The sequence below is a fragment of the Desmodus rotundus genome, chromosome 7 (genome assembly GCF_022682495.2).
Source record: "Desmodus rotundus isolate HL8 chromosome 7, HLdesRot8A.1, whole genome shotgun sequence".
In the NCBI taxonomy this organism is placed as follows: Eukaryota; Metazoa; Chordata; class Mammalia; order Chiroptera; family Phyllostomidae; genus Desmodus; species Desmodus rotundus.
The window spans coordinates 81,692,787-81,718,439 of NC_071393.1; the positions used below are offsets into that span (position 1 = coordinate 81,692,787).

The 25,653-nt window shown below is 36.7% G+C and overlaps 2 protein-coding genes across 2 annotated transcripts in view; one reads left to right on the forward strand and one right to left on the reverse strand.

The window, feature by feature from the left end:
• FAM227B (family with sequence similarity 227 member B) overlaps nt 1-25,653 on the reverse strand; it is a 220,170-nt gene that overhangs the window by 73,249 nt on the left and 121,268 nt on the right. The window lies entirely within an intron of this gene.
• The window catches only part of FGF7 (fibroblast growth factor 7), a 71,347-nt gene continuing 53,498 nt past the window's right edge, over nt 7,805-25,653 (forward strand). Inside the window, exons 1-2 of the mRNA XM_024568180.4 lie at nt 7,805-8,061; nt 8,651-9,201. Of these exons, the coding sequence (XP_024423948.1) occupies nt 8,916-9,201 (286 nt within the window). The 5' untranslated portion in view covers nt 7,805-8,061; nt 8,651-8,915. The remainder of the gene's footprint in view (nt 8,062-8,650; nt 9,202-25,653) is intronic.

Consider the following 25,653-nt stretch of genomic DNA (forward strand, 5'->3'; position numbering starts at 1 on the left):
TAATACCCAGAAATCAGTTGCATCTTTATTTGCCAATAACAAAATAGCAAAAACAGAAAGTAAGAAAACAAGCCCATTCACAATTGCCTCAAAAAGAATAAAATACCTAGGAATAAACCTAACCAAGTATGTAAAAGACCTGTACTCAGAAAATTATCAGACACTAAAGAAAGAAATTGAAGAAGATACAAATAAGTGGAAGCACACCCCGTGTTCATGGATAGGAGGAATTAACATCATTAAAATGTCCATACTACCCAGAGCAATCTACAGATTCAGTACAAATCCTATCGAGGTTGCAGTGACATATTTTGCAGAACTAGAATAGATATTTCAAAAATTTATATGGAACCACAAAAGGCCCCACATAGCAACAGTGATCCTGAGAAAGACCAAAGTTGGAGGTATCATGCTGCCTAATATCAAACTATACCATAAGGCCATAGTAATCAAAACAGCATGGCACTGGCATAAAAACAGACACATAGATTAATGGAACACAATAGAGAGCCCAGAAATAAACCGATACCTTTATAGTCAATTAATATTTGGCAGAGAAGCAAGCATATGCAAATGGCTAACGATAGTTTATTCATAAATGGTGTTGGGAAAATTGGACAGATACATGCAGAAAAATGAAACTAGACCACCTTCTTATACCACACACAAGAATAAATTCAAAATGAATCAAAGATTGAAATGTTAGACCTGAAACCATAAAAATCCTAGAAGAAAACATAGGCAGCAAATTCTCAGATATTGCTCATAGCAATTTTTTATCAAATATATCTTCATAGGCAAGGGAAACAAAAGAAAAAATAAATGGCACTTCATCAAACTAAAAAGTTTTTGCATAGTAAAGGAAATCATCGACAAAATAAAAGACAACCTACAGAATGGGAGAACATATTTGCTGATATATATGATACGGGGTTAGTATCCAAAATTTATAAAGTACCTACAAAACTCAACACCAAAAAGACAAACAACCCAATTAAAAAATGGGCAGAGGGCCTGAATAGACACTTCTCCAAAGAGGACACACAGATGGCCAATAGACATATGAAATGATGCTCAACGTCACAAATCGTCAGAGAAATGAAAATTAAGATCACAATGAGATACCATCTCATACCTGTCAGAATGGGTATCATCAATACATCAACAAACAACAAGTGCTGGTGAGGATGTGGAGAAAGGGGAGCACTTTTGTACTACTGGTGGGAATGCAGTTTGGTGCAGCCACTGTGGAAAACAGTATGGAGATACCTTTAAAAATTAAAAATGGACCTGCCTTTTGACCCAGTGATTCCTCTCTGAAGGAAACCAAAACACTAATTTGAAAGAACATGAGCACCCCTCTGTTCATTGTAGCGTTATTTACAATTAGGAAGGTATGGGAGCAGCCCAAGTGTCCATCAATAGGTGAGTGGATAAAACAACTATGGGACATTTACACAATGGAATATTACTTGGCTGTAAAAAATAAAATTTTACCATTTGTGACAGTATGGATGGACCTGGAGAATATTATGCTAAGTGAAATAAGCCAGTCAGAGAAAGATAATTGCCATATGATTTCACTGATATGTGGTATCTAATGAACAAATTGAACTAACAAGGAAAATGGGGACAGACTCATACATGGAGAGCAAGATGACAGCTAGTGGTGGGAGAGGTGAGAGGGTGGAGGGATTGAGCAAAAAGGCAAAAGGACTCATAGGCTTGGGCAACAGTGTGATGATTGCTGGGGTGTGGGTGGTATAATGGGACTAAGTGGTAATGGAAAAATACAATAAAGATTAAATAAACAAAGATTAAAAGGAAAAAAATGAAGCTAATGAATTAAAAATTAAACCAATGTTGTTATTGACATCCATGAAGCATTTACGAAAATTGCTATTGCAAGTTTTACCCCTCATTTTGTTGCTTTGTTATGTAGACAATGAATATGGAACCAATGAATGACAATTTAAAGCAAAGATTATAGTAACCCTAATTACACAGGCTCTGTGTTGTTTTTCATAATATTCTCATAGGGGTGAAGCAAAACTCTCTTCATATCCATTATAACACTTTTCAACTATTATAGAGAGCCACTAGGCTGTCAAACCCAGTCACTAACATATAGCGCTTAATCAATGAGACTGATTCTTTGCTAAAATTAAGCATTAATTTAAGGCAAATCAAAGCGATAAAAAATAAATTGTATGTAGTACAATAAAAAATAAAACATAATTGTATGTAGTAATTTCCACATTGAAAAACAAAAACTCTTGGTGAGATCTTTCTGCAGGTCTGAAGTTACACAGTAATTCAGTGAATTAATAATATAATTTGAAGAACTTCAATTTTAGATTAGCATTTCAGAAAGCTTTTTACAAATATAAAATTAAACAAAACACAAATTTTTTAGACTCAGAGACACAAAGAGTCAATTACATTTGTAAACCGAGATATTTACATAGTTGAGTCACACGCACACCACAGTTTGGAGTACATGACTCAGACTTTGTATCTTATATACAGTTAGTTTTCAATGTTAGGGCGCTATGCCAAGAGTAAGCACGAAGTTTATACAACTGGGGATTTATAGGGATCACAAACTTGCTCAATTACTTTTGGGATTTTACTCCAGAGTTTAAACTACTGTCTTTGGCCAGCTCTATCAGATTTGGGGTAGACACGTCCGTACTCCAACTTCCTATCACACTTAGTAAACCCAAATTCTTATAATCAGGACCTTCAAAGTTCTTTATGATCTGGTTCCTGCCTGTTTTTTTCAGTTTCATTTTTCTCTCACTACTCTCCCCATGGTTTATGTATTTCATTTACATAGGCCTTCTTTCAGCTCTAGCAACACACCAAGTCATCCCTGTTCCTGGAAGCTGAAAATTTACCTCCTCAGGTAGCTCCTTCCTATTTAAAGTAGGTGCCTCTACCCATTTACTTCTCCATCTCCTATTTCCTCGAACACCTTCTTTGTATCCTAATGTCTCCAACCTACCCCAGCTCCCTACTCACATCACAGATCTATCTCCGTTTGTTCTCTCACCGGAACGCTTGCTCTGTAAGGCTAGAGGTCACTTCCAGAACATTCACCATTGCATTTCCAAAAGTCTAGGACAATATCTGGCCCCAAGTACTATTTGATAAATATTTGTTTAGTAGATGAACCCAGGCCATAAGTACTATTGGTTATATGGCATGATCCAATGCTGAGGCTAAATTTATGGAATGGGACTGACAGAAGAAGAGACCAAGATAAATCCGTAGTGTGACGACAGCTGTGGGCATGTAGTGGAAATAAATCTTGGCCCACACTCTCAAATATGCAAGAAATTACATATAAATTTATGTTTATAACTTGACCTTGCTTCAACTTTGAGAATTTCATCCCCTACCCCCAGTTGTGGAAAACTTAACCTCAATTATTCTTGGGTTTCCTTGTTCTGTTTCGAGATGGGCTTTGGTTTGGTTCAAGGGTTTGTTTTAGGGCCAAGGCAAGGGCCTCTGGTTGTTGAGTCATTTGTCTACTTTGGTTACTTCTGGGGGTGTTCACTGACTCTGCTCATGCAGTTCCCCCAGGTCTGGGCTCCTTGCTGCCTCCAGATTTCTTTTAAAATATGAGAAATATTTTTGAGGGGTTCTTACAGGTCCATCTGTTTAGAGACATGAGGCAGTCCTTACTCTCTGGAGCTTTTCTGCTTCTGCTATGTGCTATGGTGTAACCAGCAATAATATAGGAGCTCTACTCCCTGAATGGACTTTTTTTCCCTAAGCTCCCTGGTCCATGGACTCTACCTTCCCTGAACTGCTTATCATTTGGCTCTCTCTCGAAGGCCCCAATCCAGGGGCCTGGCCTCCAACCCAGGCATGTGCCCCGACTGGAGAATCAATCCGGTGACCTTTGGTTCATAGGCCAGTGCTCGATCCACTGAGCCACACCAGCCAGGGCTGAACTGCTTATCAAAGGCACTTTTATGCTTCCCCTTTTTCAGAGAATTTAGCACAACCCTTTGAAAGGGAATTAAGCTTTACTTAAGTCAGAAAGTAGATACGGCTTTTTTTCTCCCCCACCTTTCCTTTCCAGTTACAAAGCCTGGCTATCTTTTTGAAAATACAAAGAACAGAAAGAATAGTATAAATGAGCACAATTTAATATTTCATAAACTTATTCCACTGATAAGACTTAAATAAGCTTGTGTCAGGATAGAGGCAGAAAGTGCAATTATGATCATGTCACTCTTTTACTTACCATACTGCAGTGGCTTCCTATTGCTGCTAGGATCCAAATCAAACTCCTTGACCTAGCCCACCACACACTGCCTGCCTGTCCAGCCTCCTCACGCACCACAGTCCCTCTCATTCTTTCTACTGGAGCCGCACTGGTATTTCGTTGTTGGAAAAGACATGCTGTCTTTCAACACATAGGCTATATATGTACAGGTACCTCCTCATCTGGTTAACTCCCAGTCAGCCATCAAATTTCAGCACTACTGGCCTTATTGTAGGGAAACCTTCCCTGCTGCCTCCTCTTGTGGACACTCACACCTTTTCTTTATACTACTTGTCTGTGATGGTCACTTTCTCTCATAAGATGAGAGATGCATGGGATAACTACAATGAGATGACATTTTCATCTGTCAGATTAGCAAACTCCCCAAAGTTTGACAATACACTATTTTGAATAAGCAGACACTATTATGTACTGCTAGTGGGATTGTAAAACTAGTATAACTTCCATGGAGGGTAGGTTGGCAATATCTATTTAAATAATAAATATATATACCATTTGACCCAGAGAAATTCAGGAAATGAATCCAACAGATATATTTTCACAGTAAAAAAATGACACATTTATAGCTTTTGTCTTTGCAGTATCTATTTTTTGTAACAGAAAAAATGAAATTTTCATCAATTGTAGACTAGTAAATACCATCATATATACTCATTGAATGGAGTACTATGCAGCTGTCAAAAGTGAGGAAATTTTTTAAATACTAAGATGGGAAGATTTTCCATTTTTACTAAGTAAGAAATACAAAATGCAGAACATGGTTTATGGTATGCTAGTTTTTTATAAAAGGAGAAAAGGTAAAAAGAAATATATACACATATATGTATTTAATTTGCCTGTATATGCATAGGAAACTCTGGAAAGATACTCAAGAAACTAACAATGATTACCTATATTTTGGGGAAAGGGTTGGGAAATAGGAGAATGAGGAATAGGATAGGATGTAAAAATAAAAGTAGTGAAAATGCTAGATGATGTTCTTTTCTACTGATTATATTATACATACTTATTAAGTTTATGAATAAACTTAAAGTTTATTATTGAAATGCAAAAGTAATTGAAGAAAACAATTTTTGATAATTGACCTCTTCATGCAGTAGGGGTGTAACAAGGTTGCTTAAGCAAAACTAGCTGGTTGATTGTTACTTTAACAACTGCCCATATTTTCATTATACTCACTGATAGATTCTTGTATTCTTTTTACATAACCTACCTCCAAATCAAACTAGACAAACATTAGGCACTGTTTCTTTCGGAAGAATCCTTACTGCTAATCTTTATTTTCTAAGGCTTTGTTTTTAAATGGTCAGTTTTTAAGAATAGATGCAAGAATCCCTTGTTTTAGAAATTTGAAACTCAAGAGATGGAAGTATTTCCAATAAAAAAGTGAAGTTAACTCAATCTGGAAACAACGAAAGAGACATTTCTTCAAAGTTTTTTTTTTGTATTTAGCCTATTACTATATGTATGTTAAAACAAGGACAATAAATTATTCCCAACATTATTGCTACTAAGAATTTTAACAAATACAGAGGGTTGCCCCATGTAGAAATTGTAAGTCACTCCTGGTTTGTGGAGAATCCCTCTCGAAGTGTAAGTATAAGAAGGGCACAAAGGAGCTCTCGTTATAGTGTGGTGCTAGTGACGCAGGTTGTGGGCCCGTCTTCAATGTATTTATTATTCCCCGTTAAGGAAACCGATGATCAAACGATCTAAACATACTTGCCTTGTTGAGATTAATTCATTCATTAATATCACCAGGACCGTATTTTCATATCACAGAGTACAATGGCATCCAATGTACTTGAAGTGCATAGATCACAATTTCACACTCAGGCTGTTTCCAAATTTATAATTCACCCTATACAGCAGATTTTCAGGAGGCACCAGCACCATTTACTCTATTGACAAACTGTCCATTTCTTTTATTGAAGTCTTAAGTGTTTAATTAGAAAATTTTGACTTCTGATCTGTTGGGTTTTTAATTTAAAATGTGTAGGGTCAGTGTGTGGAACAGACAGTTTTAGTAGCTCTTGGATACCTTTACATGTGAACTGACAATAATTTTCATTTCTTTAGGGGGGTGTACAAGTCCTGGGGACTCTGATCCTGCTCATTGTTGTTGCCCACAAAACTAATGAGGGTGTGATTCACAGCACAGTGGCATCGCACTTTCTTTCCTTCTCTTCTCCTTTAGCGAAATACATGATACAATATTTCTGCAGCCATCTAGCTTTCAACAGATGCAATTAGAGCAGAGCCCAAACTCCTCTGCCTTGATAAACTTAATTTCAATATCTGGTGCTTATATAGTACCTGGGTACATTTAAACTATTCTGTGCTCTTGATTCTGTTCCCCAAAAGTATAGACAAAGGAAAATCACAGAAACTATAATCCGATTTCCTTGTCCTATTTGGTCTGTATGCACCACCTGGTGGTGATGTGGTGCATTTCAAATGCAGTGTGTGTGTTGGGGGGGGGGGGTGAGTGTATGTTTCAGGGGTATTAATATGGGAAAAATAATTTTGATGTACATTTGTAAATATTGATTTAGATTAACAATGCAATTATTCTGCAACAAATATGTATAAAAGACTAGAAAACTACTATACGTGTGCTAGAGCCAGAAGTAAGAGAGAGAACAACTCATGTCGGAGAGTAAAATAGCTTTCTTATTTACATTAGCTATAGCTCTTATAATCCATCCATAAACTAACATTTATTTATTGTGCTAATATTCTTTTTGAGGCAAGAGTCAAATACTGGTAATCAATGTAAAATCATTTTCTTTACTTTTCAATTTTTAAGAATAATTTTTAAAACATGTATGCTTTTCTTTATATCTATCAGTAGTTAAAATTACAAGCCACAGAATTATAAAACTACAAGACACAATTTAATAATTTAGACTAATACACTAATTTTACAAATGTAGCTGCTGAGACTCAGGAACGTTAAGTGACTTGCCCAAGGTCATATTGGTAATTAGTGGTGCAACTCAAATAAGAGCCCAGGTCTTCTTAATTTCAGTCTAGAAATATAAGACTTAGAAATGATGCGCATATACAATGGTGAAGCATTTCTGTATAAAGGGACACGCTTTGACTCAGCTATGCTGTGCTGTAGGACAGTAAGATGTGTTAGTTCAGACTTGGAGTTTTATTCTAACATTCGGAGCACAGGAGAGTAATAGAAATGCATGCGTCATAAAAGTTATAAAAAAGATCTTCTAACTATTAAAAAGTCCCTTTTATATGTGTTCAAAGGAGTATTTATCAACTTATATACAGCTGCTATGTTGAAAAGGTGGTCTAAAAAATTCCCTTTTCCCTTCTAACTGCTTCAGAATCAGAGGGCTGTTTCCACCAGGGAGATACCCACTTGTAGATTTAAGCATAAACCATGTTCATAGCTCCCTCTCATGACCATTGAATGAATACTATACAAGCCTCCTTTCTTCTCCCTGTTGTATCCAACTAACAGCTCACTGGTTAAGTTTTAATTGCTTCCAATGAGGTCAGCAAAGGTATTTATCGAAAAGCCCTGAATAAAAGGCTCCACACACATACACACCAGCACACACGCACTCACACACAGAGAGAAAATCCTCCTGCCTGTTGATTTATGGAAACAATTATGATTCTGCTGGAGAATTTCTCAGCTGAGAAGTAGTTTGTAGCTACAGTAGAGAGGCTCAAGTTGCACAAGGCAGACAACAGACATGGAATTCTTGTGTATCCAGCTGTTATCAACAGAACAAGTAAGTTACTGTTATTTGTCTTTAAAAATAATGCTGAATGTTTTCTAGTAGTTTATCTTTTTCTCTGGTTTTAGTACTGAAAGGAAAAGTAAAGTTACCAGATATTTGAGCCATGTAATTATCTATAGTAATTTCGCTGCAGAACTTACATAAAGATAAGGTTGAAGTTTTCCAGAGCAATCCTGACATTTAACTTGTGAAATGTGGGCAGTTCAGGAGAAAAATAATTGATTAAACACAAATGTGAAAGCATATAATAAAGAAACCTAGAGAAAGCATTTTCACTTTGTTAACAGCAATTTTAGAACTTATTTTAAACCAATAGCTCTAATTGCAGGATGTTTCTTATCAAGTAACAATTGGAATGAATGGTACAATCATATTCTGATTTATCTCTACCAATGCATAACCTTTATAAATCTAAATACAGAGTAGTAAAGACGTTGAAATCCTGTGAGCTGTTTGAAATGTACCTCCACAGCATATACTACTGTGTGTTACAATACTCTTTACCCACTGAAAGTTAAACATACAATTTTTCATCTTCCTTCTCCTCCTGTCCTTATTCTTAATCTCTCTTTGCAAACAGAAGTCAAGTAGCAAACAGCGTCACAGCAACTGAGCTCACCACAGCCTGCTTTTACAAGGATATCCCAGCAGAGTAAAGGAGGGACCCTGTGTTGTTGTTATCAGGAACTGAAAGGATAAGGCTAACAATTTGGAAAGAGCAACTACTCTTCCTTAAATCAATCTACAGTTCACAGATAGGAAGAGGTCAATGACCTAGGAGCAGCAATCACTCAAGCTTTAATTTTCAGTATGTTATTCATGAACACTCGGAGCACTACACTATAATGCGCAAATGGATACTGACATGGATCCTGCCAACTTTGCTCTACAGCTCATGCTTTCACATTATCTGTCTAGTGGGCACTATATCTTTAGCTTGCAATGACATGACTTCAGAGCAAATGGCTACAAATGTGAACTGTTCCAGCCCTGAGCGACACACAAGAAGTTATGATTACATGGAAGGAGGGGATATAAGAGTGAGAAGACTCTTCTGTCGAACACAGTGGTATCTGAGAATTGATAAACGAGGCAAAGTCAAAGGGACCCAAGAGATGAAGAACAATTACAGTAAGTAACGTCTTTTATTTACAGCACTATTAATGAACCATCACAAGCTGTGAAAAGATCAGTTTCCAAGTGACATGCTTTCTGTTTCCTTTTGATTTTTGAAAAGAATTAAATGTCATCTTCTGATTTCTCTAAATTTGGATAGTGGAACGATGTTCCTAAAAACTGTTTTAAATGTACCTCCATAGTATACACTACTTTGTATGTTCTCCTGGAACAGGGCAAATTTACTAATATTATAATTGGAACTGATAACCAAGCTAATTTGAAAATATACTCTCCATGTCCTAAGTTCAAATGCTCACAAGTTAAACAAAAACATAAATGACATTGTTCACACTGAAATATGATTTATTGTCTGCTAGGAAAACTCATTAGGAATGCTAATGGAGTACTCAGGATATGGTCACCAAAAACTACTTATTAGTTTGAGGAACAGAGAGCTTATTTTTAAAAAATAATTTGATTTTCTTTGAAAGACTATTTCTGTGATGTAAAAGTAATCAGTGCTCACAAATGCACTCAGTGACTGGTGCGCTTGTGTGTAGTTATAAAACAGAAGAGAACTGGTGGCATCCTCATTTGTTCACGCCATAATGAGCTTGCACTGGACTGCGTGATTATTTACCAAGGCAGAAGAATGGGTTCCTCCTAACGTTTTATTTATGCACATCTTCCATGTCATGGTTCTATGTCAGCTTAAGAAAAAGGTAAATGTGAAGGGAGAAATAAAAGTGAGTTGAAAAAGATGTTAATTCCATAACTTTCAATTAGTAAGCCTTGCACTTCCCTCAGGAATCAGTTATTCTTTTCATGTTGTAATATTAGGGTTGGATTTACCATTTAGCACTTATGATTAAGAGCCAATTTCAATAGTATTACATTTAATGGGGTAAAATATACACCTCAGCATATACATTTGAATTTTAAAATTCCTGAGTGAAAATAAATTTTGTTTGTACTACTAGTACTTGAACAATATTATCAGCACATGATCTTACAATATTGTGTTGAAGTTGATTGAAAGAGAATGCATGGGGATGATGTCAGGACAGTGCCACTCTTGCCTAGTAAATGGTTAAAACTTTCACTTGTTTTAATGAATGGCTTTCAGGCTTCTCAGCTAATAGTTTAACTGTAACTAATATAGAATGTTAAGGACATTTTAATAGATTGTTAACAGTTATGGTTTTATAGTTACTGTTATTAATAAAGATATGTTATTCTTAGGATATTGTTCTGATTATGTTGAAGTTTTGCTAAGGAAATAACTATTTGGAAGACAGATTTGTGGTTGGTCACTTTTATGTGAGCAACAGAATTTGGCTTATAATCACTTCATTTAAGTTATTCAGATTTATCATAGACAGAGTCCAGGTGGAAATTATAAGACGTAGATCTAATCCCTGCCTGTGAATGATGTTGGAACAATTTCTTACTTTTTCCAATTCTCAATTTTTCATCTGTAAGGTGTGGGATATGTACAGATGATTTCTAATATATTTTCTAGTCCAGAAAGCCTATTTTATTCTAAACCACAGAAATTATGTAACACAAATGTGGAAAATCTAAGGATTCATTGTTATCACACACACTGAACGAGATTCAAGTGATATTATGTCAATGATAAGGATGAACTCTCAGAACTAATTTAAAATTGCAGTAATAAGGTTATCAAACCTAAACACTATAAAATTCTTTTATATGCTGACTAATTTCTTTTGAATGCTTTTTTCAAATAATAAAAGAGTGAAAAATTAGATGTTAAATTCAGTAAAAGTGAAAAACATATAATTATATGGGATCAAAAATATTATATTTGGAATGCATTTACATATGTCAGTTTTATTTGTGTTCAAATTTCTTAAAACCACAAAACAGAGGCATTTGTAAATATACACAAAATGCTTAAGTTATTTTGTAGTTTGAAATAAATTTATCATGAATCTTGAGTAACCAAAAAGCCAATTCAGTAAGCCATTTCTCCTCTAATATTATCCTACAGTAAGAAAGAAAGAAAAAAATAAAGGAAGGAACTAACCTCAGGATAGTAATGGGTCTCAAAGGACTGCTTACTTCACCAGTAATAAGCATAGCTCCACACAAGAATGTAGTTTATAAGGTATTGCAAAGATAATGGATTGGAGTGAGTAGGGACAGTGGAAAATCGGGGTGTATATTTCTGCTTTCAGAAGGTGTTGGGCTGGGGTAGGTGGGTGGAAGGCCTGAAGGAAGAGAGGTGGAATGGCAGGGAGGTGGATATGATAGCTCATGTCTCGCATCTTTAGGTAATTTTTAAAATTACTGCCCTGGCCAGGTAGCTCAGTTGGTTAGAGCGTTGTCCTTATACACCAAGGTTGCGGGTGTGATCCCGGGTCGGGGCACGTACAAGAATCTACCAATCAATGGGTAAATAACTGGAACAGCAGAATTGATATTTCTCTTTCTCTCCGTTCCTTCCTTCCTCTCTCTCTCTCTAAAAAAAATCAATCAATAAAAAAAAATTCAAAAAATTACCTAAGCTACCCTGGCTTGTGACAATCTTATTTTAGTCTTATCTTAATTATAGTGTTGTCTTGTGAAATATTTTAAATTTATATTAGAATGAAATAGCAGAAAAAGGGTACCAAGGAACCAAACAGAAATAAGACTTGTATTATTAGACATATAAGCAAGGCCCAACTAAAGGTAGGAACCTATGAGAGGCCAAGGGACCACATTTCTGACTCCTTAGGGGAGAAAAGCTGTTACTGGAAAACTGGTCCTGACATCTCGTGCTATTATTACCCAGGAGGCAAGAAAACATCTCCTCTCAAATTGTTCTCTTGGGTGGCTTCACAGTTAGCCTACCAGTAGGTTTCTAAGTGATAAAACTAGAACCTAACCTGAACTAATAAAATGGTAATAAAAGCATACAATGTCCCTCAAAAATGAAATACATATCATGTTCTCTTTAGAAAGAGAATGTTAATAACATCATGAAGGGACTGGCAATGGATGGCCAACACTTCCACTGCTGTTGTCAGAAAGTTTTCCCCTTGGAGACAAGGCCAGAGGGTGAAGTCAGATAATTGCTGGACCAGGCAAGCCCTCAGCAGACAGAAACAATCACTCCACACCTGACAGAAATAACACTGCTGTTGAAGCTGGGGATTAAGGTGCCGAGTGAGAGGTGGCAGCAGTGTACTGGGCAACCGACAACCGCCCCGCCAGATAGATGTGGAACAGAGAGCTCAGTCTCTCAGGGTGCTTGCCTTGCTTTTGGCTTCCAGTTACTAAAAAGTTTTGCTGTTCCCAACAATGGTCAATATCAGCCATCCCTTTTAAGGAAAAATTATTGTTGTCATAAACCACCAGTTCAAAAAAAAAAGTAAGCCTTACTTGTTATAGTTAAGTGTTGTTAAATCCCGTAGCAAGAAAAGGGTTAGCCGTTCTGAGAACTGGCCAATAACTTGGCAATATTCTCTTCTGGATTGTTAGACTGTGACGGGATATGGCCTAACAATTGGCAAAAAACAAATAAACACAGTGTTGTTGGATTTGACTTTGGCTACAAAATCTTCAGCGATTCAATTGTCAACAATTCTTTGGATAAACTCCTAATCAACAATAATCTCTGCTAGTAGCGACCAAATATACACATCACCTCTAAATATGGTAAACTTGCTTATGCTCTAAACAGTTCTCAGAAAGTTAACTAACAGAACAATAATTCACATTGTCAAAATTAAAAAGTAAGAAAACCAGGACAACCCCACCTTTAAAAAACAGATAATGAGGAACATATCTATGGAGTTGAACCAAAGTCCTAGAATTATTGACAAAGTGGAATCCTGTAGAACTGATGACCTGCATTCCCTTAACTAAATTATCAAGACTTTAAATTACAGAAGATGGGTAACGTTCTGTGGAACAGTTTGAAAATATTAGCTATTTTTGAAAAGTCTAATATTAAAGATTATTTTTTATTCTCTAAGCTTCCTCTTTTCTTGGGCAAGTGCCTCACACTTATAAAGTGCTAATAATTTATTGCCACAGGTACATTTCTTATTTATTTTGTAAATTCTCATTTGAACTATCACTTTCTCTCTCTCTTTGTTTAATCTTTATTGTATTTTTTCCATTACCATTCAGTCCCCTTATACTTGCCTCCCCTGGCAATCACCACACAGTCGTCCATGTCCATGAGTCCTTTTTCCTTTTTGCTGGATCCCTCCACCCGCTAACCCCTGCCCCCGGGTGTCATCCTGCTCTCCATCTATGAGTCTGTCCCCATTTTCCTTGTTAGTTCAGCTTTGAACTATCACTTTCATTTCTATATCAACTCTGAGCATCTGAACATGTATTTTCCCTTGTTACTCAGCTGTAACACAACGCTTCAGCCTGTAGCTTTAGAGCGATCAGAGAACTTACTTTAGAGCAAGTAAGCCGGAGAGAGTACAAGAAGCCAGGTTTTAGATATAAGGAAGGGTTTTCTTTTCTAGATTTTTTTATTTATCAGCCTCAGCTAAATATTGTAATTGGCTGGGGAATTTTTTAAAAAATGCTAATGCCAGGTCCCATCCACAATGATTCTTATTTAATTGATTTGGTGTGTAGCCTGGGCACCAGGAATTTTAAAAGCTCACCACATAATCTTGACATGTCGCCAAAGCTGAGAACCACTGGACTACGGGGATCACATTAGATTACTGGGAAAACCACAGCTCAGTTAAATCAGAACCTTAGAAGGTGGGATGGAACAAGGTATTAATGTTTGTTAAAGCTCTCTGGGGATTTTACTGGGAAGGGAAGGTTGAAATCCACTGATTAATGTGACCAGAGGTTCTAATTCAGCTTGAATCCCCTCAGGTGTCCCAAGTATGTTTTGGAACCCTTAGAAGGCTCCAGAGTTAACTTGCATCCTACAGGATTTTGAAATGGATTTATCAGGAGTGAATCTCTGAATTACGCATTAAGGAAATTCTTCCATTTGACCTGTTTGACAAATCTCTATGGTTTTAACACTTGGTGAACTGGCCTGGAAATGTGTGTGGTGACAGCTCTAAAGCTGCTGGGTAAGAAGGCTTCTTTGCTGAATGAGCTCATTGCAGAGATAAGAGGTCCTGTGCTACATTCTCACAATGACAGGCAGGTCTGAGTCTCTTCTGAAACTTTCAAGTGGTTCTGCAGCAGGCATCAATGCCAGTCACTTGGTGCTTTAATGAGCCACTTATGACCATGAACCCAGATGTCCCCAAATTAAGGTCTCACCTCCTATCATCACTCTAGAGAGTTCAAAGGAAGTGATAGGAAAAGAAAACCTCCAGTCTGGAAAACCCAGGGGGGGAAGAAGCTACAAGCCTGTAGGGTCTATCCAGGTTAGTGAGAAGCATATGAAGCTAGACATTTGTTCTGTCTGTAAGTATGGGATTAAGGATCCTAGCTTCCTTCCGCTGTATCGGACAATTTTGTGTAACACAGTAACTTCTTTTATACACTATGAAATATAAGACTTCTGTATTTTAATTGCACATATGACACATAGAAGAAAAGGCAGGAATTGTGTATGTCTAAGTAATAAATAGAAAAAAAATCCTAAGTGTAATAGGTTTCCATGCAAATTCCTCCCTTTTCTAAACCATGTCTAACCTTTCATGAAAAAAAATTTTATTAAGGTATGATTGACATACAAAAAGCTGTACTTATTTAGTGTATACAACTTGATGAATTTGGAGATGAGCATATATCTGTGAAATCATCAGAACAATTTATGCCATAAACATATCCACCACTTCCAAAAGCTTCTTCTGGCCCTTTTTATTTATAATAATAATAATAACTTTTATGATAAGAACACCTAATATTATATTTAGCCTCTTAATAAATATATAAGTATACAATACAATATTATAAACTATAGCCACTGTACTTTACAGTAATCTCTCAGACTAGTTCATCTTGCATAAATGACACTTGATAACCTTTGACAATGCCTCCCTGTTTCCTACTTCCCCTGCCTCTAATAACCACCATTGTACTCTCTGCTTCTATGAGTCTGACTGTGTTAGAATCATCCTGTACATGGTATCCTCTGGTATTTGTCCTTCTGGGTCTGGCTTATTTCACTTAGCGTAATGTCCTCCTAGTTCATATCCGATCTTTCCACATGCAGAATTGGCTGTCAAATGAAGATCCTCTGCTTTTTACACGGTTCTGGAAGCCACATTAAAGAGTCACTAACCATTTAACCTGATTAAAATTCATATCTGCATTTGAGACTCTATCTAACTTAGGTGGAGAAACCATACCATATTCATTAACCAAAAAATATCATTCTAGTTAGGTAGTTTTGCATGGATTCGTATAGTAGTACACAAAGACAAAGGGATTAGGGTAGGGGAGGAGAGAGGAGAATTATCCAATATCCACGTTCAGGTAAAACTTGCCTTTTAAATGGACAATACCATTATTGGAGGGAAAATGGTTGATGTACATTGGGGAGGACAGTTCTAGAGGGTCTCCACCTGCTCCAGTCAACCTCCCTGCAGAAGAATGTAACCACTTCTACTGGAATGAACATGAGTACTTGACAGAGCCATTAGTGAGTGTCCTGCTAACAATAAATAGGAAGAAAATATCTGTATGTGAACAGGAGAGGAAAAGGCAAGAGAGGAAAGGAAGAACTTTACATAAAAATTAAAGCTAAACTTTATATAAAAATGTTCACAAATTTAATGAAAATTAATTGAGAGTAAATTTAAATACAAAGGAGTCTAATCAAATGTACAATAGCCCTTAAATATAAGGTCAATGGAATTCAATAGACTGATAAAATAGTGGAAGGATTTCTGAGAACAAAATAAACAAAACCAAAATAGTGTACAGAGGAGTTGAAATGATAATAAGAGTATTGCAGATGTTACTCAAATAGGGGACTTGAATCTACAAGTTAAATTTGTGCCTAAAACTGTAATAATATTGCTTATTTATCAGGACAATTCTGAAACTGAGTTTATTTTCATGATGTAAGACTAGAGATGAGCATGTTCAAATATCCTTAAATACCACATTTATCACATGCCATTAAAAGCTATTATACTTTCCACTTATCTGCCTATTTGAATTTTAGGTGTACTTGTAGATAATGTTCAGGAAATGATTTGAGATGAAATTCAGAATCAACTCAGCCTGCAGATTTTTCTCAAGGCAGTGATCCCAAACTTTGTTTCATAGAACACTAGTGCGCCTCGAGATATAATGCAGCACAGTTTCTGTGGCCAACCAGTTGGGAAATATTAAGTTACATAAAGCGGAATAAGTTCTCCATAGCAGGAAGTCTCTAAACCTATACCACACTAATATGAACTGCAAAACTCTAGGATAAAACTATATATGGTTTTCCAAATTTACTTGACAAGAGAGCACACAGAACCTTCAGAACCCTCCTCACTCTCACCCCTAACTGGGTAAAACATTTAAATTTTATTACATCAGAAACTGAGAGCTATGGAATCTACCTGTTGTGTAGTAAGGAACTAAATCCAAGCTTCCACTCAGTTGTTTGTTCCAAATAAAAAGGCTATGGGATTGACCTGAACCAATATTTTAAGAATGATGTTGAACTAAAGATTTGTGCCAAAGTCAGGAGCCTGATTGTGATTTTGGAGTATTAGGGTAATATTTAATGTATGGATATTGGGGTGAAATCCAGAGATTTGCCATAGTATTTAAGAGTTTAAAGCTCTTTCTGGGTTCTGAGCAACTTTATGGAATCATTCTCCTAATCTGAAATGATGCCCAATACCTATTATTTGGGCAACCTAGAAACCAACCAAAAACTAGAAATGTTATAGGATTCCAACAGGATTGAAAAATTCTTGTCTTATGTACCTAAAAACAATAAACTTTTACTTTTCAAAAAAGTAGCTTGAGTAAAAGCTGAAGTTATTTCAACTGTATCAATAAAGAACAAGTTTCATTTACTGGCCAAAAATCTATTTAGAAATTTGAAATTTATCATAACCTGTAGGTAGAATCACAAATTTAATAAATTAATTGCAAAAGCATTTGAATAGGTCACTTACTTGAGATTTTAAATAGAATTGCCTTTCTAGCCATAAACAGCACATTTGCCTTGCCTCGTGGTTATTTATGTTTGCATTTGGCAATGCCACTAGAATGTCAGTTCTGGAAAGATTAACTAAGATCACGTCTTGCTCTTCCTTCTATCTCCCAGTGATAGAGGAAGCAGCACTCAGCCCAATACAGGAGGTGAAAGAAGGAAGAAAGATTGGCACTCACTCAATATATTTCTCCCTTAAGCTTTTACACATCTAAAATTATTTATAAGTGAGAAAAATGATTACTAAATTATGAAAATTTGATGTAGACAAGAATTAAAAGCCTGCCCTGACTGGTGTGGCTCATGGTTTGGGCCTTCCTCTTGAAGGCTACGAGGTCGCTGGTTCAATTCCTGGTCAGGTTGGGGGCGTGCAAGAGGCAGCTCCTATACATCAACATTTCTCTCCCTCTCTTTCTCCCTCCCTTCCCCTCTCTCTAAAAATAAGTAAGTAAAATCTTCAAAAAAAGAAAAGAGTTAAAAGCCTTGCTGAAACAGAAGTACACCTCTCTTGTCTCTTATTCTCTATCATAAAAGATATCTTGGCTTCTAAAACCTATTTGACTTAGTGTTTTCTAGGTAATTTCAAGGCCCTAGTGGATGAATTTTACTGTAGAGGCCAGTGATCTAAGCAGATACGGTTCCCTTGGTGATACTGAGGTGATTAGTGGGGCGTGGTGAAGACAAATCCTGGAAACCCTATGGCCCTCCTCAACACTCATTCTTATTCTCATTTGACTGTCAACTGATCCCTTTATATAAAAAACTATTCATACATGTATGAAGGACCCACAGACAAAGCCAAAGGTGGGTAGGATTGAGGGTGGGAGGTGGGGGTGAGTGCGGCAGGGGAGAGTGGTGGGGGGAAAATGGAGACAACTATACTTGAGCAACAATAAAAAAAATAAAGACTTAAAAAACTATATTCAGAAAAAACAATAATTTGCAGTTTATATTGGCCTGAGGGATATCTGCATTAAAAAAAAAGACAGAAAAAGTCTTTTAGAGTTAAATGAGCCACAATGGTGAAAAGAAGCAGTGGACTGATAAATTTTGGGCAGGGATCTGCCTACTTATCAGTAGCACTTAGAAGATCGATCCTGGACTTGGTGTGCAATGTCAAAGGGAGAAGGGGACATGTGACAGCGAGAGAGAGCTGGTGCACAATGTTGAAGGGAGAAGGGGACATGTGATAGCGAGAGAGAGCTGGTATGCAATGTTGAAGGGAGAAGGGGACATGTGACGCGAGAGAGAGCTGGAGAGAAGTGGCAAGTTGTTAAATACACAATCAACTTGTTTTAGTGCCGGTAGCCTGATCCTCGGAGAGTTTCTTGGCGTCTAACCGTGCCTCTAACTGGATTTCTGGCCACAGGCCTGGCTAGTCTGGTCAGTACTGAGGCAAGTAATCATGGGGGCTCCCCCACAATCAGTGAATAGTTTCTCTCTGTTTGCTTGAATAATGAAGATATCATGTAAGACTCTGAAAAGCTGGTGAATTCTTTTTTCAGTCTTTTATTAATTTAATATTCTCATAGATGCTTCCCTCTGCCAGACTGATGCCTCAGGAGTAAGTAGTAAGTAAGCAGTAACTCACAGTCCATGTTTTTAGAGAACTAGCAGTTTAGGTGGGGGTGGAGGGTGAAGTACTGGTCGGAGGAGGAAAGTTTAGAGCACACTGGGGGTTGCCTAACTCAAATGAGGAGGGCAGTATGGAACTCTTTTCTGGAAAAAATGACCTTAAGAATGATCAGGATGAAAGAGAGAACAAGTGTATTACCTTCCACGGCCATACGCTTTGTAGATGGTTGGTAACAGCAGAGCACCGCAAGGCTGGGGAATGGAAAGTGACTTAACAGCTTTCTAGGTGTCAATGTTAAGTCCACTAAAGTCAAACTTTTTTTTTCCTATTACAAATATGAGAAAAACATTGGACCTTTCTTAACTTTCAGACTTTTTCTGATTGCCCTGTTTACTAAAAATGGCTACTTCCTTTAAAGGGTAACTTTTTTTTGATAGCATAGTTTAAATTGAAATGATACATTAAATTAGAATAATATAGCTTTTCTGGATAACTGCATATTTTTCTTTTTCATGCCTTTTAAATCTGATCATAATTGTAATCTGTTTAACTGCTCACAAATAATCATTGTAAAGCCTACATTATCCTTACAGAGGAATTTTCCTCCCTCATAATACTTTCCAGGAAGTGAGAGAAACGGTGGCTTCGAGGCATATGCTTAACATTTAAGGACAAAATTATGGAGGTTCCCGGCCGCATTCTTTAAGATAACTTTTACCTTCATTAGAGTTGGATCACCTGTTTCAGCCATGTAACCAGCACAGGCTCAGTACTCAGGGCATGGTTTTACCTCCTCTAAACCATGACAGGCAGTGAGCTGAGAAGTTTTCCCACTTAGAAAAATCCAACGGATGTTTCTCTGTGTCTGAGAAATTGTGCCCAACTCTCCTTTTGCACAAATGATGTATTATGAAATAATGTTGGATGTTTAACAGACATAAAAAAGTGTTATAGACTTTGAAAGGATTCTGGCCAAATTTGGTCTTCAAATTTTCTAACTGGCTTGCAGTTGATTAGATATTGAGTTATAATTCATTTCCAAAGAAGGCGAGTATAAATCTATGTATCATGGTGTTAAGTTGTACTTGAACCCAAAATTTATTTCAAAGTATTATTTAATAGTTTATCAGCTATTCACATTAATATTACTATTAAAATCACTGCAATGCATAGAAATAAGTTTTGTTTTTGTCATAAAACTTCTAATTTAGTTTATGTAAAATTGCACAATGTACAACTGGGAACATTTGTATTGACTAAACCTAAGTAGATAAGTAAATAGATGCTAATTCTTTAAAAATACCCATGCCTACATTGAAACTGGTGCAAATGGACACTTCATTATATTCTAATTATTTCTCAAAAATCTTCTTTGCTGTAAGCCTGCAATCACCATTGCTCCACTTCACAGAAGGAAAGAAAAGGCCCTCAGGAGATTGGCGAACCTGCTAAGTTTGCTAGTGTACCAGTTCTTGTTTTAAAATTATACAGAAGCCTGTTCTGCCTCTTATTTAGGCATTATAAATTTTAATTAAGAAAGACCAGTGTTAAAAATTAGCTGATGATTGAAATAATCATATCAAAAAAGTCTGTGTGAAATGAGAGAAGTTGACTGTTTTCTGGAAATATCTGGGTGGTTAGTTGACTTATAAAGAGTAGACACTGAATACCAGGCCTGATGAAATCACTGTGTGATTAACACAGTTATGCACTAAAGAGTAAGAACTTCACATTCAGAATGCTGCTTTAAACCTCCCAGTTTCCTTATAGCCAACACGAGTTACTAAGTGATTTTGAAGGGGACGAAGTGAGGCATTTTTAAGTAATATTTTCCCCCACAATGAAAAGGCCATTAATATTATTTTAAGATAATAAGAACAATTACTTCAAGAGGTAAACATCTTGAGTGATTACTATGGGCCTGGCACTGTGAACACTTTACATATATTACGTAACTTATAATCTTCAGAGAGCATTAAGGTTGTGGAGTTATCCTCATTTTGCAGGTAAGGCAACTTTGGCTCATAGAATTAAGTAACTTGCTCTTGGTTCCATAGCTAGTAAGTGTCGGAGTTGGGATGTGAATCCAAGAGGGTTTAACTCCAAAGCACAGTTTTAGTTATCACTACATGCCACTGGTATTATTAAAATATCACACATTGATTTGCGCCATGCAGTGGGACAATTTGCATGTGAAGAACCGTAAACAGCTGAAATTTTCTTGTCTGTAATATGACCTAGTGAGTACTTGGCATTATCTTCTTAGCATTAAATAAAAACGTTACTCCAGCTTTCCTTGTACACAACATCTCCATCTGTCTTCCTTTGAGTTGGCATTGAAACTTTCAGTTTATTTTGCTTACAAATTGCTAAAGATGCTGCAAAATTTAATTTGGTTGTATTTTAAACACATTTCTGATATTTATTAAAATATTTATACTTTTGTTCATTAGTAAATGTCCTCAATTATTATAGAATATATACATATATACAATTAAATTTTAGAGAATAAAGAAGTTAATTTTAGGAGTATAGCCAAATAGTTTCCCTCTCCAAGGGCCACTAAATCCAAATAGAACAAACACAAAAACAAACAAGAGAAACAGAAGAGAGTTTGTTCTAACAGGCACTTCTGAAGGATAGGTTGAAAAAAAAATAGTATACTGGCAAACTGGTTCTTTCTTTTGTCCATGGTTATTATGTTCTCAATTTATTTCTAATCCTCTTAGGACTTAGCCCAATTTAAAAACGCGGCAAAAGAAAAGGAATAAAGTTAGTGCAAAGACAGAATATCTGGGTAAATCATATATCTTTGCTTCTCAGTTTTTTTTCAGAGAACTATACATATGCATTATTTGTGACCTGACTGCCTTAGTTTCTTTCAGTATCTTAAAAACATCTTAGAATGTTTGTATTTTGAAAGTTGCAGTCGCTCTTTCCAGAAACTAGAATACTATTTATTGCAATACTGATGGAGCACATGTTTGCTATGTACTGCGGATATGTAGATAAATATGGTGAAGACCCAGTATTTGGAAAATTTCAGCCTACTTGGAAGGCCCACACCAAAGACTCAATTTCAACAGAATGATAAACTCAGGAAGTTAGAGGACCATGGTGAAGCACAGATCACAGAACCAGTGAGAGACTGAGCAAGAATCTTAAAGGAAATTATATTTGGACTACATGAGAGCTAGTGGCAGTGAGCCTGGCCAGCTAGAAGGGCTTGGAATGGGGCAGACAGTAAGAATTGAGGACACTTTTTCCTGGAGTATTCTGGAAACCCGAGTGGTGTGTCAGTAGGTATGTATGGGAATTAGTGTTTCAGGATTATCAAGTTCAAGGAAGGAATTAGGGAAAGATGAGCCTGCAATAAAGTCTCATTTCTGGGAAAGTTGTTTTCCATTTTAGGGAACATACACTTTATCCCACAGGTAATAAGGAGCCATTGAAGAAGAATGCAGAAGCAATAACTAATCAAAAACAGTTATTTATATTATTCGCAAAATGTCTCGATGGTTTATACCTTCTAATAACTCAAACACTTATTAAAAATTTAACCCCTTTCCTTACCAAAGTTTCTTATCAGAACTACACAAAAGTACTAAAATTAGCTCACATTAATTAATATCCATTACTTTTCTCTATTCATTCTTTGTATAGGGGTTTATGAATGGTCTGAATTGTCAATTAGAGAAGAGAAAAGGCAGGAAAAGTAGGCTTAAACAATTCATGTATGATTTATCAGCCTTAGTTTATCATACCAATAGTGCTTTTAGTATAAACATTAATATATATTATTCATCCATTAAGACTAGACTGAATTGGTTAGAAAGTGAGGTAGCATGGGGACATGGAAATAATACTGTATTTAGTATTAGGAGACCTGGGTTTTAATGCCTTTTTTTTTTTTTTTTTTGATATTTAATTGAATGACCTTGGGCAGGTACTTAACTATTCTGGGCCTCATTTAAAAAAATATAAAATAAAAGAGGTTAGAGCAGATTGCTTCAGTAGATTTCAATTGTAAAATGTTACCAATAGTACTAAGTAGCTGAGAGAGGAAGAGAGAGGGAATGAATATGCGTATTAACTATCTATTGGCGCATAACAAATTACCACAACTTTAGCAGCTTAAAACATCTACTGTCTCGGAGTGTCAGTGGGTCAGGAATCTGGGAGCGGCTGAGCTGAGTGGCTTTAGCTCAGGATCTCTCACGGTTTCAGTGAAGCTGTCAGCCAGGGGTGCAGCCTTTTTTTAAGATTTTATTTATTTATTTTTTGAGAGAGGGAAAGGGAAGGAGAAAAGGGGGGAGAAAAACATTGATGTGTGAGAGAAACATTGATTGGCTAACTGGTGAGCTTCCACTTCGTGGGACAACGCCCAGCCAGTGGAGCCACATCAGCCAGGGCAAGGGCTGCACTGCAGTCCCCTTAAGCCGTGACCGAGGCTGAAGGATCTGCTTCCCACCTCTCTCACATGGCAGTGGGCAGGCAGTTCCTAGCAGGCTGCTGGCCAGAGACTTCCTCTTCACCATGCAGGGCTCTCCATAGGCTTCCTCGGTGTCCTCATGACATGATAAGTAGCCTCCCCGAGACTGAGCATGAGAGAGAGAGGAGGAGAGAGGGAGCAAGGTGAAAGCTGCAGGATAATACACCTTCACTTCTGCCTTATTTTATTGGTCACACACACCAACCCTAGTAAAATGTGTGTGTGGGGGGCACTTCACAAGGGTGTGTATGCTAAGTGGTGGGGGTCACTAGAGCCCTAACCAAATGCTGGCTACCGCACATGGTTTCTGCATCTGAAGAATGCCTAGTCAAGTTGGGAATTAAAGTATACATAAACATTATGTTAAAGCAACAATAGAGGAAGAGCACAGCAATAAGTTTGTGAAATTACCTTGAGGAATACAGAGCTTTCTGTATGGAAGCTGCAAATTTGTCTTAAGTTCTCCTTAGGAAGCATGTTGCCCTCTTCTCTTACTGTAAACTTAGAGAGGAAGACTTCAAGCGTGTGTTAATAACCCACTTTGTAGCATTGAGAAAGCAACTAGATTGTTTGCTTGAAAGAACACTGTTGGTTGTATGAGACTAAGCCAACTGCATTCGGGAGAGAGAGGGCTAGAAGGAACCCTGGAGATCTAGTCCAGAGATCTTGACATGCAGTTTGCATTTGGCCCTCAGGAAAATTGGTAAGGAAAAATTGTACACAAATATTGGGAAGTAGATTCACAGCCTTCATCAGATTTTCCAAAGTACTTGTGTTTCCAAATATATATATAAAGTACTGATCTAGCCATCATGCTCATGTTACTTATGAAGGGACCCGAGACACAAGAAGTAAGATAACTCTTCAAAATGTCATGAATTAGTGTCAGTGTTTGTTTGGACTGGAATTGAAGTTTTCTGGTTTTTAGTTCAGAATTATTTTAGTTACATCCACTGTACATGCAAAATACATCGTTACTGTGGTTTGTAAAAGCAAAAGCTTAGCTGATTTTTCTCTATTTACACACTCTATTACTAGGATCATTTTCCATTTTGCCTCCACCCAGGAGTTAAAAGCCGGTATGTTTTTTATAAGTAAAAGAGTCATCAGAGGGAAAAATATTGCTAGTGTTTATAATGTGAAAACCCAATGTTTACATATCAGGGAAAAGAAACCAGCAAATAGATGATCATTGGGCATCTATAATATACACCCAAATACTGATCCATATATTCATTCACTCATTTGACAAATATTTTTAAGCACTTCATACATGCCAGGAGCTGTGCTAGTAGTTGGGGATGCAACACAGTAGGGCTCAGGACAGAAGTGACTTCTGCCCTCACACAGTTTCCAGCACTCCTTCCCTACCTGCTTTTTGAGTCTCTTTTTCCTAACAAACCTGTGGAGTGGTGTGGGCAGCACATAACTGGTGGCTGCAAAGAGCTGAGTAGAGATATGGGTGTCATGTAGAAGCCCAAAGAGGGAGTAATTTGAAAAAGAAGAAAAACAAATGGTGGTGAACTTGAACTGTTTGGTTATAAATAGCAAAACATTGTAACTGAGTTATTTTCTGTTGAATGCTTAAGTAACTATGCTAGTGTGTTAAACAATTATAAAGGACAATGAATAAGGTAATTAATGAGTAACTACTCTATGCAAAACATTAAACTAATAGCTGAGGTGGGGGCTGAGGGGAAAGAAAGGGGAGGTGGTGAGAACGAAGTTGGGGAAGAGTTGATATAATAAATGTAAAGAAGAATCACACTTTAAACTGCTGGTCCTAAAATCCACGAGGATATAAAAGTGTCATGTGCAATAGATTCCCCCACCTAATCTTACATACATCAATGAATTTTTCACTTACTGGAATAAAGATACTACTTTTAATTTTCTTATACCTTAAAACTATAGTATATTTCTAAATACCAATGTTTTGTTAATTTATCTTTTTTACTATTTAAAAAATAAAGATACGCATTCCAGCTGGGATTAGACTGACAACAATTTCACTGGACAAGACTTCTGTTAAAAATGGGAACACTTTTAAAGTTAAGAGCCGCTAATCATGGAAAACTTTAACTAAATGTCACATTCAGTTAAAATACAATTTGATCTAGTTCATCAGGATTAAAATTAAGAATGTAATTGGATTCCAAGGTGATGCATATATTCATTCAAATTAGTGTTTTGGGTTTCTTATGTTCCTTGCAGCATTACGTACAAAAGCCAGTATCAGGAAACAGCCCAAGTGCCCGTCAGCAGATGTGTGGATGAAAA